This window comes from Psammomys obesus, unplaced genomic scaffold, assembly GCF_907164565.1.
Source record: "Psammomys obesus unplaced genomic scaffold, mPsaObe1.curated_primary_1811, whole genome shotgun sequence".
NCBI lineage: Eukaryota > Metazoa > Chordata > Mammalia > Rodentia > Muridae > Psammomys > Psammomys obesus.
The window spans coordinates 49,570,676-49,583,420 of NW_026587216.1; the positions used below are offsets into that span (position 1 = coordinate 49,570,676).

Sequence of the window (12,745 nt, forward strand, 5' to 3'; positions counted from 1 at the left end):
AGTGATCCCACTATGGGATCATGTCTTTGAATGCCTCTCTGGTAGGGAGTGGCACTATTAGGAGGTGTGTTGAGGAAGTGTGTCACCATGGGGGTGGGCTGTGAGGTCTCAGAAGCTCATGCCCAGGCTCAGTGGCTCACAATCTTTTCCTGCTACCTATAGATCAAGATGTAGAATTCTCAGCTCTTCCTTCAGTATTATGTCTGTCTGCATGCCACCATGCTTCCCGCCATGATGATAATGAACTAACCCTTTGAACTGTAAGGTCGCACCAATTAAGCGTTTTCCTTTATAAGAGTTGTGGTGGTCATGGTGTCTCTTCACAGCAGCAGAACACCATCTAAGACAGTTACTTTAATCCTTTTATCTGAAAGTCAGTATGTAAATCCCCCATGGTTCTGTTTCTATTTTCTTTTTTTCCCCCTCTGAGGCAGAGCCTCATACAGCTCAAGCTGGCCTTGAACTCACTGTGTAGCTGAGGACCTTGAACTTCTAATCCTCTACTTTCCAAGTGGAGGATTATAAGCGTGTACCATCATACCCAGCTCTTTTTTGCTATTATTTTTCAACCACAGGAAATTATTTACTATTGGTGGCCCACGCCTTGAATCCCAGCATTTGGAAAGCAGAGGCAGGCAAGCTCCATGAGTTTGAGGCCAGCCTGGTCTGCATATTGAGTTCCACACTAGCCCGAGCTACACAGTAAGAGCCTGTCTCAAAACGAAAACAAACCAAAAAAAAAAGATCCTGCTTACTGTTGTGCCTAGCAAGTTTTGACAAAAGTCTGAACATTATATATAAAAACTCGAGATAGTGTTTGGCTCTGATTTAGCAAACTGTGTCCTCTAGGCAAAATCTGGTTTGTCAAGTGCTTTTTGGCTTGGTCTTGAGGTAAGATTGGTTGATACATTTTTAAATAGTTGAAAGAATATTTGATGACTGTGAGACATAAAGTTCAAACTTTGGTGTCCATAAGAACATTCACTGTAATATAGTCACATTTATATCTTCACCTGTCAGATAATTAGGAAGACACCGCACTGGAGCTTACTTGACATTTAGTTCCCAAGGGGACTAGTCGGTGTATGGCTTATCTGCACCACTAGCTGTAACTAAAAGCCTGGCACGATTATCCAGGCACCTGTTGGTTGATGGGCTCAGTGCTACAATTTGGGCTCATTCTCTATAGCTTACTTTCTCCTTCAGATTAGCTTGCTGCTTCAAGGAAAGCCTTTAGATAGACTACCCTGTGCTCGTGTGTGTGTGCACATATGCTCATGTGCATGTGCGTGTGCGTGTGCGTGTGTGTGTGTGTCGAAGCAGTTCTAGTCCTGGTGGGAAGAACAATCAAGAAACCAGACTGCCATTGTGAAAATAGAAGTTCACATGTTCATATTTCCAGACTTCCCAGTGACTATCCATCTTTTTTAGATAAGAAAGTCCTGAGGGAGCTGTGCTAAGCAGGTTCTACATGATCCAAATAACTACATGAGTGAGGGTAAAAATCAGTGGGTCAGAGAAGCAGGTGGAACACACGTTTGCTTTGCTACTATTACGCCAGCACACTAATAAGCATATAACACCATCCTAAGGAAATACACGCATGCTAGAGGGAGTCAAGCTTGGATAACACTTGTTTTTATTAGTTTCCACACTGGGGTATATTACTTGTAAAACACATATCTTTATATTTGCTTTGATGGGTTTTGACACACCCCCTGACATTTCAGTCATGCCACAGAACATTTCCTGGCCTACAAAATTTCCTGGCCTCTTTGAGGTTAGTTTGCTCTCCAAAGTCATAACCCATATTTTAAAATTAGTTGCATTTTTACTATTCTGGTCGCACATTGACATGAGTCTTCAGAGGCTGTGAATGTGTTTTCCTGTTTAGAGTTGACTTTTCCAGACCCCGGATTCTTTCCTTTTTCTTTTCTCTTTTTTTTTTTTTTCATTTCTTTTCTTTTCTTCTCTTCTCTTCCCTTTTCTTTTGAAAGAGGGTCTGTGGAGTACAGGCTGGCCTCAAACACATAGCAATCTGCCTGCCTCAACCTCCTGAGTATTGGAACTACAAGCACGAGCCTAAAACCAAATGCTTTGTCATTGTTTGAAATTGAAATTGCTTGTTAATTCACTGTTTTTGCTCATGCCCATGATCACACACAATTTGGTGATACAATCTACCTGATCTTTAGGAATACCAAAATGCTTAAAAATTAATTATAGAGGAAGGAGGAATTGTGGTCAGAAAGTAATATATGAGAGAATAATGAAAAATAAATAAATGTAGAGCCTGTATATTTTAATGGCAATTCATATGATCTGTCCTCAGTAGACTTTGAAAATGTTCAGGGGAGCAGGATCTTCATTTCACAGAGGAGGAAAACAGTTGCCAAGCAGTTATACAAAATTTGTTAGCCTTTGGTGCCAAGACTGGATTTTCCTTTTGCTTAATTCACTATCCTTGGATATATGAACACAGAGTCTGTTATTCCAAGTGCTAATTTTCTTGTTTCTTTTCTGAGATTTCATAGGTTACCCATTCCTTCCATCCTCCAGCATAGTGTTGAGCCCTAAAAACATAGATCAAACAGGGTTTTGTAACAGACTAAGAGGAATTTTGCAATAGCAATCAACATCTAATCAAGATTCTACATCTCTTTTAAAAATTGTTACTTTTGAGTAGGTTGGAAAGACTCATGTCCTTGGTCTGTTGCAGGATATTGATCATATTGGAAACTGTGTTGAGACCGTGAACTGTAAACACCTGTTTCCTGTTTGGAGTGGCTCAGCCCTAGCACAAGCCTTTAATCCAAGGGCCTTCTGTACACAGGATCAAATAAAGCTAACTCTAGATCAAGAAACAAGTTGACAGGGAGAAAACAAAAGGGAGGGACATTGAGTTGAAGGCCATTTAAGACAGTGCAGAGAAGGAGAAGGGGCTTTGGCCTTTGGAACGAGAACTGAGGAAGAACAGCTTTTTCCTTCTGGGATAAAATAGGACTGAGTAGAAAGGTCAGCTAGGCAATTTCTCTGTCTCTCTGAACCAGCTGGCTTTTACCCCAGCATCTGGCTCCTGAGTCTTCTTTGGTAAAAATCAAATGGTTAGGATTTTTGTTCTTTTGTAACAACATTGGTCTCTATACCACTTGCATTTATTTATTTATTTGTTTGTTTGTTTATTTATTTATTTATTTATTTATTTATTTATTTATTTATCCATTCATTCATTCATTTATTCATTTATTTATTTTGTCTTTTCAAAGCAGGGTTTCTCTCTGTAGCCCTGGCTGTCCTGAAACTTACTTTGTAGACCATGATAGTCTTGAAGTCACAGAAATACACCTGCCTCTGCCTCCAGAGTGCTGGGATTAAAGGCATGTGCCATTACTTCCTGGCTATAGTGCCTTAATTAACAGTAATTTTTCTTGTTTTTGGCCCCTATGGTAGTAAGGCTTAGATCCAGGCAGGGACTTGGGCACAAGAAAAACATGGTTTACCACTGAAATATATCACCAGCCTCAAAAAAAAAAAAAAAAAAAAAAACTTTTTTACCCCCCAAGACAAATTCTCAATGTAGTACAAATTGGCCTTGAATTTTTGAATTTTTGTTACATGTGTTTATAGATGCTTTTGTCTGTATACCGCATGTGCACATGGCGGCCAAGGAGGCCAGAAGAAGGCATCAGGTCTTCTGGAGCTGGAGTTAGAGTCAGCCATGAGCCACCAGCCATGAGCTATAGACAATGCTCTTAAACCACTGAGCGGTCTCTCCAGCCCTGCCCACTCCCAAGACATTCTCGAGTAAAGTAAGAGGTTTTTATTTTTGCTATGCTGGAGATTGAATCCAGGGCTTTCCACATATTAAGCAGTTACACCAGCAAGGCGTAGCCGCAGCCTCCCAAATGTCTATACAACATCGACACACACAGTGTCCAGTCTAGTTTCCCCTTCATTCACACACCTGCTAAAGCCCAGCGATATTGCTGTGTCCATGGCCTTCTTACTCCTCACTCCAGCTAAACAAGAGAACACCAGACTGTCAGATTTGGATGGCTTCACTTTATGGTACCTCTCTCTGAAGTCCCTTGGAGTCATCTGTAGAGCTTCACCTACCTCATCCACTGGAAGAAAATGTTAAGGCAGTCAGTTAAGCTTTGGATATAATCAGTTATTAAGCATGCAAATGAGTCTGTATAAACACAGATTACCTACATGGTATGTTGATTGATCCAGGTATTTTTCCATGCTCAAGAATTTCCCATGTATCTCTAACATCAATTAATACAATGTCTTTGGAGTTCAGTAGGGTTTTTAGTTCCCTATAAGTCACATCCTTAGAAAGAGTAGAACAAAAATGCCGGCCGCTTCCCCATATTGCCTTCAAACCTGAAGAAAATAAAAGTTGAGACAACTTTGGACTGACATTGTATTAACAGCTATCAGTAGGTTGTAGTTAAATGACATAACTGAGTTTACCTCTTTAATAAACTCTGGATACATACTCTGCTCCTGATTTGTAAGTACATAGAACTTCTGACATGATCAATGACTCCTTTGTTTTAATGAGGTTGACTCTGGTAACCTAGACAACTTCAGGGTGGCACTGATTGCCAGAAAAAACAAGCCATGAATAGAACTTGGAACTTTCAGACCTGGTCTTTCATGCAGTGGAATGAGGCTAGAAGATTGAATTAGCAATCAACAGTGCTTACATGATGGCACATTCATTAAAATCTTTCATCTGTGGAGTCTAGAGGTCTGCTGGGTTAACACATTCGTGAGCTGGGAACATGGCACACCCTAACTTCGGGAAGATGGGAACACCTGCACTTAAGTTTCCTCCAGAATGCATACCATGACTTTAGCAGGCTATTAATCTATGTTCTTTAATAAATAATTTAAAATAAACTGATAAAACTGCCTACCTTCATTCTGTTAGCAAATGACTGAACCTGAGGAAGGAGTCATGAACATCTTTGATCTATAATCAATTGGTCAAAAATAAGAGAAGCCTAGACTTGAATTTGGTGTCTAAAGTGGGGACTGTTTTGTTGGAAAGCCCTTATGGTGTCTTCAGTAACTGACTCTGGATACTTTGTTCAGAATTAAAATTTAAGAGTCAAATAATTCGAGAATTAGCTTGGTGTGGGAAAACCCTACATTTAGTGTCAGAAGCTGTTTGCATGGGGAGGTAGCTCAGTAGGGAAGTGCTTGCCTATAATATGTAAGGCCCTGCCTCAGCTCTCTCCTACCTAAAAAGCTGTGAGCAGAGCCTGGAAAAATGTTTTCCAGTCTGCACACATTCTGACTGAACAACAGGATGCAGCCCGCCATCTCTCTCCGAACGCTTGAAGGCTGGCCTTCTGCCAGCTCCCTATCCCCCAACACCCATTAGTCAGCAAGAGCTTGGAGACAATGGAGTTACATACATAACTTGTTAATCGCACTCTAACTCAAATGACAGTATGAAGAAAAATTTAACTTCACTTCCCTTTGCAAATAAGGACAGAAACCTGTATCTCTGGGGAAGAAAGGATTTGTTTCACTTTATAGCACCCAAGTGGAATCTTGAGGCAGGACCTGCTGCAGAGACCACGACAATTGTTGCATATTGGCTAGTTTTCCATGGCTTGCTCAACCCGCCCTCTAATCACCCCGGGATCACCTGCCCAGAGGAGGCCCACCTACAGTGGGCGGGCCTCCCTCTCTTTAGTGGAGACAAGGGCCAGCGGTGTGCTCACTGGCCATTCTCTCGAGTTGCACTGAGAAGAGCACACAAGTTTCTTGGCATCCATGCCAAATGGTGCAACTGGACTCCAGTCCAAAGGAAGCCTGCAGACAGCGGTGTCTCAAGGTAGTGGGCAGAGGGCGGCAATGCAATTATGGGTCGACTGATTGGAAGGCTCTTGATTCCTTACGCTTAAACAAATTCTAAACATAAAGCCAATGTCTTAAAGATTCTAAGATGATGTGTAGATAATGTCAATTTTGAGACAAAAATCATAAAATCTTTGTCCTTAAACAGATGTCAAGTTTATATGAGAAATGTACAATGGACAATTTGGTTACAAGTGGCAAGCAAGAAGGCATTTGCAGCTGAAAATAAGAGGTAGTATTACTAAAATAGAGCCCATAGGAATACCAGCATAGAAAAGGGGTGAAAATATATGAACAGAAAATTGATAGAAAAAATAAAAATGGCAAATAAAATTCAACAAGTGGCCTAATCTCATTACAATTAAAGAGAGACTTTAATACCAGCACTAGGGAGGCGGAGGCAGATGGATCTCTGAGTTCAAGGCCAACCTGGCCTACAGAGTGAGTGACAGGACAGCCAGGGCTACAGAAAAACCCTGTCTCAAAAAACACCAAAACCAAAACCAAAACACAAGAAATATAAGAGTTAAAACTGGCCGGGCTTGGTGGAACACGCCTATAATCCCAGCACTCAAGAAGGCCGAGACAGATGGATCTCTGTGAGTTCGAGGCCAGCTTGGTCTGCAAAGCGAGTCCAGGACAGTCAAGGTTACACAGAGAAACCCTGTCTCAAAAAACTCTTGTGTCTGGCCTGTAAAGCTGAAACATACTGGTAATGACAAATGTTGGTGAAGGTGTGGGAAAATGGATTCTCTCAGACACTGTCATTAAGAACTCCTAGAGGGGGCTGGAGAGATGGCTCAGTGGTTAGGAGCACTTACTTCTCTTCCAGAGGACCTGGGTTTGTTTCCAGGATTTGATGGTGGCTCACAACAATCTATAACTCAATTCTGGGAGATCCAGGACCATCTTTTGTCCTTTTCAGGCACCAGGCATGTAGGAGAGATACACATGTGTACAGAATACCTATACACATAAATGGGAAGTTAAACATAATTGTTAGTTGTTTGTTCTCTCTCTCTCTCTCTCTCTCTCTCTCCAAGGTCATTCGACATATCCCCAGCTGTTCTGGAATTCACTGGGTAGGTCAGGGCTGGCCTCAAACTCACAGAGATCTGCCTCCCAAGTGCTGGGATTAAAGTTTTAAATGGAGCTTTTGGAGAGAATTAGTGGTAACGTTTTTTGATCATGCACGTTCTTCCTGCCTGATGGCTTCACTTTTAGAAATCTGTCCTATGGGAGAACGTGTGGGGGCAAGAGGACACTTTGCAGAGCCAGCTCTCCCCTCCCTCCTTTCCATGGATTTCAGAGATCCAACTTAGCTGTCAGGCTTGGATGGCAAGCACGTTACCCTCTAAGCCATCTTGTCAGCCCCATGATGACATTTTTTTAAAAGGTATTTTTTTTAACTTTTAAGGTTTTCTTCTCATGTATGTGTCTAACATGTGTGCAGAGGCCACATGTATGTATTTGCTGGAGCTCCAGTGAGAAGCAGCTGTGAGCTTCCTGACACTGGTGATGGGAGCTGAGCCCAGGTCCTCTGGAAGAACAACAGGTGCTCTTAACCACTGAGCCCTCTCTCCAGTCCAAAGTTTATCTTTCCATGCATTTGTGAGTACATGTGTGGAGGTCTCAACTGGTGCCCTCACATCCACTGGAGCTGAAATTACCTGTGGTTGAGAGCTGCTGCATGCTGGGAACTAAACCCAGGATTTCTGCAGCAGCAGTATGAGCTCCTAACCACTGAGCAGCTCTCCAGCCCTCAGGATTAATTACTTTAAAATTTGGAATCAGCATATTCAAATTGGAGACAGCAGGCTGAATTCACACTTTTAATGTGGCATCGTAAGAAACTGGAAAACTGTAATTTCATAAATTATGTTAAGCTTGATTCTAGCACTATTTACCAACACTGAAAATGTACCCACAACAAGCAACTCTTTTGTTTTTTTGCTTCCCCCAAAGTTTTTCTGTGTAGCCTTGGCTGTCCTGGACTGGCTTTGTAGACCAGGCTGGCCTTGAACTCACAGAGTTTGCATCTGCCTCTCCCTCCCAGGGTGCTGGGATTATAAGCATGCACCACTGAGCCCGGCCACAAGCAACTCTTGAAACTGGATCAAAGATAATTTATTTTCTCTGTCATCAAACTGACTTCTAACTTTCTAGAATTCAGCTAGACGCACTTGTGAGGTAGTATGTGAAGCCGATGGGTTCTCTTGCCTTCCCGCTCAGTGGTTAAAGTCCGAAGCAACCGTGTATTTTCCTTGAGTCTCACCGTCCCCAGGTCTCTCAACGGCATGAGTCTACCCTGCACACTACTTATCTGCATCAAGCTACAGCTTGTTTCTGTACGCCACAGCCTGCTTGTAAATTGACCATTGGTCTAGTGGTTAAAGAAACATTAATCAGTTCTTACACTGAAGGGAAAAATTGGCTAAGTTTTGGAGAATAGATATATATGTAATCATTCTCAAGGCTTGAGCCAAAAATAAACGATTTCTGAAAACTGCTTTTGTCGGGTATTATGTTATAGAGAAAACTGAAGAATGCATGCCTTTAAGTTTAAATAAAATTAATGTCTACACAGTAAAATCAGTAATTATTCCTATTTTCATGAATTATATCATACTGCTCCTTCTGTGAGAAATAGCTATCTGTTCATTTATACACGGGACACTTACTCTCATATCTATTTAATACTGCTTGCCACTTCCCTTTAACAATTCTATTTCTAGGTATTCATTCTATTAAAATAGTTGTTTATGTGCACAGGGTAGATTACACAATGATTATCAAGTAATTTTATAATAAAAACCTGGAACTAAAATTTTCTATAAGTGAGTGGTTAGCAAACTGTGATACATCCCTGCAAAAGGAACCTTTATTTGACTGGTTCTATTGTCATTTTAGAAGCTTACTACCTCCGTCTGCTGACCTAGGCCTACTCCTGGAAGCTTCTAGCTTCCATACAATCTAACCTAGGCCTAGAATGTTTTCAGCCTCCGAGACTTATTGCTGAATAAGCTCACCCTTTCTTGTTCTTTCTGAGCTCAGAGCTGGCTGGTTCAACTCAGCTGTTTTGGCTCACACTCCTCTCCCAGCTAACTTATTCAATCTGGCTTTTCTCTTGGCCTCTGAATTGCTCTGCTTGTCCTCAAACTAACTCCAGCAATCTTTAATCTTCTGGCTCCTTCTCATTCTCTGGCTCGTTCTGTCTTTACCTGTGTCTAACGTTCTCTCTCTGCAACCTGTCTCTCTAATACTGTCTCCTTTCTTTCTTTCTGCATTGCCCTTTTCGTAGCTTCCCTTTCCTTTTTCTTCTCCTGAGAGTTGGGCCTATCCTATTCAGTCAAATCTACCTCTGATTTGTCACCTTTTCTGCCCCTCAATTAGACATTGCTTTGGAACATGGGTGCTTCCTTCCACAAACTAACTTTACCTTCACTGTTTGGGATTAGAGGCCTGAGCCACCACGCCTGGATCTAAGCTTTTCTTTACCTGAAACTTGCTCTATACCAGGCTGGCCTTGAACTCAGATCTGCTTCAACTACACAGCCCCACTATGCAATTTTAAAGCTAAATACACGTGAGTCAAAATATAGGAGTATATACATAATGCCCACATGTAATAAGGACTTATTTATGGATAACCACGGGAAGTCTAAAAGAGTCTTTACAATCTGTGTCTGTGAGGAGTGGATGAAATGCTTAAAGGAGGTCTGCAGCTGTGCTTTTTTTTTTTTTTAACATCAGTGAGAATATAACCAAGTACTGTTTGTGTGACTTTTAAGATACACAAAGGCACCTTCCTCTAGCATTGAGTTCAATTCAAGACCCGAGGCTTTTCCACTGGAAGGGGCCGTGTGCTTTACCTGTCTCCCGCTCACCCACCCACACGCAAATGGTGAGCTCCTGAGCCGCAGGAGCTGTGTGCCCTGCAGCAGGTCTGGCAGATTGTTCGTGTAATAAATAATTGCTACAGAGAGGTGCAAGAAAACAGTTTGCACAGAGAAGCCCATCTTAGGTGACAAAAGGTGTCCAGAAAGGAGCAAGGGAGACTAGTTTGCTGGGTGCCTGCAGCCGCTTCTTTGAAAGAAAATAGAAGGGAAAGAAGAAACAGAATTGATAAATGAATAAATGAGTGAGTGAGTGAGTGAGTGAGTGAGTGAGTGAGTGAGTGAATGAATGGAGGGTGGAGTTGGTGTCCTGAAGATACGGAAGCCCTGGATTGAGCTTTAGACCCAGGCAGGTCAATAGCTCACTCTTCTGCTTTTTGCTTCGGAATTTGCAAACTCAGTCGGGGGTGGGGAGTACTTCCCGAGTTCTGACCGGGAGGGGTGGGCTGTAGGTGTGTCTGCTTCGCGAAGCCAGGAGCTCTGTCCCCGGTGGGTGCAAATAGCAAGCTGAAAGCGTAGGTTGGTACGTAAGCCTCTCGGGGAGAAGGCCCCTTTCTGTGCGGGTGACCTTCAGCACTCAAACCGCACAGCCCAGCCCCGCTATAGACAACCCCGGTGCCTGTTCGCGCTGCCGCTGCGTGCACCTGCGACTCTGGTGCACGACGGCCTGGGACGCGGAGGGTCCAGAGGAGCAGAGCCGGCCGGTGGGCGCCTCACCCACGGGCCGTCCTGACAGGCTTCCCTTCTTCGGATGAGGAGCGCGCAGCCAAGGTCACCCTCCCCGGCAGTCGGCCTTCCCCTCTCCCGGGACAACTCACCGCCCAGCGCGGGCTCCAGCGGGCCCAGGGCCGCCCTGCGCGCCGTCCCAAGCAGCAGCCCCGCCGGCATCTCCGCGCCCGGACCCGGGACCACCACTTCCTCCTCCTCCGCTCCTTCCCGGCGTCTCGCCGCCGGCGCGGCTCAGGCTCTTGAGCGCCCCGCAGCCAGCTCCGGCAGAACCCGTTACTGCGGGACAGTAAATATTCCACTTTATTTGACATGTTTCTGGCAGGGTTGACTTCCCGTTGCTCCCTTAACAAACGACCACACAGTTACTGGATTAAAACAACAGAAATTATTTACCATTTTGAAGTTATCACACTTGACTAAAATCAATGTGTCCAAAAAGATGGGTGATTTTTGAACACTTTCTGGGAAGATCTTACTTTATTTCGTTTTTACTTGCCTTTCGTCTCTGCTCGTGCAGCCTCAGGCCTTGGCTCTTGCTTGGCCTTCATCTGACTTCAAAGCCAGCGTCTTCGCCTCTTCGAATCTCTTTGGCCCACCCTGGGATCTGCTGTAAGTCCTTTCATCCGCCTCCCCTCTCGTCCTCCTCTGAGGACCTCTACGTTCAGACGGCTGAGATAATCCAAATCGGCCTCCCCACCTCCAGATATTCTATCTGTGAGAATATCTTCAAAGCCCTTTCACCAGGCGTGGTGGTGTGCATAAGAATGGCCCCCACAGGCTCCTAGAATCTGAGTACTCAGCGAGCAGAATCAGGAGGGTGCGGCTTAGTTGGAGTAGGTGTGGCCTTGCTGGGGAAAATGTGTAAGTCAGACCCACCCCCCACCCCCAACCTCTCTCCCTCTCTGCCTCCAGGTCTGAGGTAGAACTCTCGGCCCCACGTCCGTCTGTGTGCCGCCGTGCTTCCTGTCACAATGACGGACTCAATCTCTGAAACCGTGAGTCAGCCTCAATTAAAAGGTTTCCTTCGTAACAGTTGTCGTGGTCGGGCTGGAGAGATGGCTCAGCAGTTAAGAGCATTGGCTGCTCTTCCCGAGGACCCTGGTTCAATTCCCAGCACCCACACGGCAGCTCACAACCGTCTGGTGTGTAACTCAAATTCCGGCGGGTCCGACTCCCTCAAGCAGACATATATGTATGTCAAAGTGTACATAAAAATAAATCTAAAGTAAGAGCTGTCGTGGCCATGGTGTGTCTTCCCAGGGGTACAACACTAAGATAACGGGTAAGGTAGCAAGCACACTACCGGTTTCAAGGATTAGAACTAGGGGTGTATTTGGAGTTAGTGTACTGGATCTCATCCCTCCCCCATAAGCCTTCTCATTACCTTAACTTTCTCCTCAGTTCAGTTCCCCAAACATGATAAAAGCTGCTTTGCACCGAAATTTATTCAGTTAAGAAGTAACATACTAAGCCAAACTGATATTAAAATGTATGTCCAAGGAAAAATTCCATCAAATATACACTTTGAAGTCAGCCTGTTTTAATAATTCAGTATTTTTTATTGTATGTTGGGTGTGTGGGTAGTGTTGTTTGTGTGTTGTATGTACTTGTTAGCGGGGTACATATGTGTCTGTGGAGGACGAGGCTGATCCTGGGTGTCTTTCCCTCGATCATGCCACCTTCATGTTTTGAGGCAAGGTCTCTCACTGAACCTGAAGATGGCAAATCAGTGGAGAGATGGCTCTGTGGCAGGGTACTCCCTACCCTAGCAGAGTGCTTAGGTCCAGTCTCCAACATTTATGTGATGGTTCAAAGCGGTCTGTAGTGTCAGTTCCAGGAGATCCAGCGCCTCTTCTGACCCCTGAGGGTCCCAAGCAAGCACGCCATGCACAGGCACACATGAAAACAAAATACTCACATGAACGAATAAACTCAGAATCACTTAACAAACAGACGAGCGCGTCAGATAGGCTGGCTGGCCACCGAGCCTCAGGGGTCAGCCCGGCTTTGCACTCTCACCCAGTTCCTCCTCAGCACTGGAGTTTCAGGCATGTCCTGCTTCCTGGATGGTTCAGGAATTCTGAACTCAAGTGCTTATGCTCACGCACCAAGCACTTCACCAACGGAACCATCTCCCTAGAGCCAATAATTCAATAATTAATAAGCCACCTCAGATTTCTATGCCAATGGCATTATCTACTACTAGGTTTTCCCTAACCATTTAGACTTTAATTTTTAAA

General features: G+C 44.0%; 1 protein-coding gene and 1 long non-coding RNA gene across 5 annotated transcripts in view; one reads left to right on the forward strand and one right to left on the reverse strand.

Moving 5' to 3' along the window:
- The window catches only part of Tstd3 (thiosulfate sulfurtransferase like domain containing 3), a 24,547-nt gene extending 13,806 nt beyond the window's left edge, over positions 1 to 10,741 (reverse strand). Inside the window, exons 1-4 of one of the 3 annotated variants that reach the window (XM_055603165.1) lie at positions 10,595 to 10,669; positions 4,216 to 4,389; positions 3,965 to 4,124; positions 1,617 to 2,573 (exon numbers count right to left, since the gene is read on the reverse strand). In XM_055603165.1, the coding sequence (XP_055459140.1) occupies positions 2,501 to 2,573; positions 3,965 to 4,124; positions 4,216 to 4,389; positions 10,595 to 10,664 (477 nt within the window). In that variant the 5' untranslated portion in view covers positions 10,665 to 10,669 and the 3' untranslated portion in view covers positions 1,617 to 2,500. Of the gene's footprint in view, positions 1 to 1,616; positions 2,574 to 3,964; positions 4,125 to 4,215; positions 4,390 to 10,594 lie in introns of those variants that run through there. The other 2 variants (XM_055603166.1, XM_055603164.1) reach the window with 2 other exon arrangements.
- Positions 10,714 to 11,736, forward strand: LOC129673405 (uncharacterized). 2 transcript variants are annotated; one of them, XR_008719659.1, is made up of 3 exons: positions 10,714 to 10,791; positions 11,023 to 11,114; positions 11,418 to 11,736. It is a non-coding gene; the product is annotated as an uncharacterized LOC129673405 (long non-coding RNA). The 2 variants fall into 2 exon arrangements; XR_008719660.1 differs by lacking the exon at positions 10,714 to 10,791 and having other exon boundaries at positions 11,004 to 11,114.
- Positions 11,737 to 12,745: the final 1,009 nt, after the last annotated feature.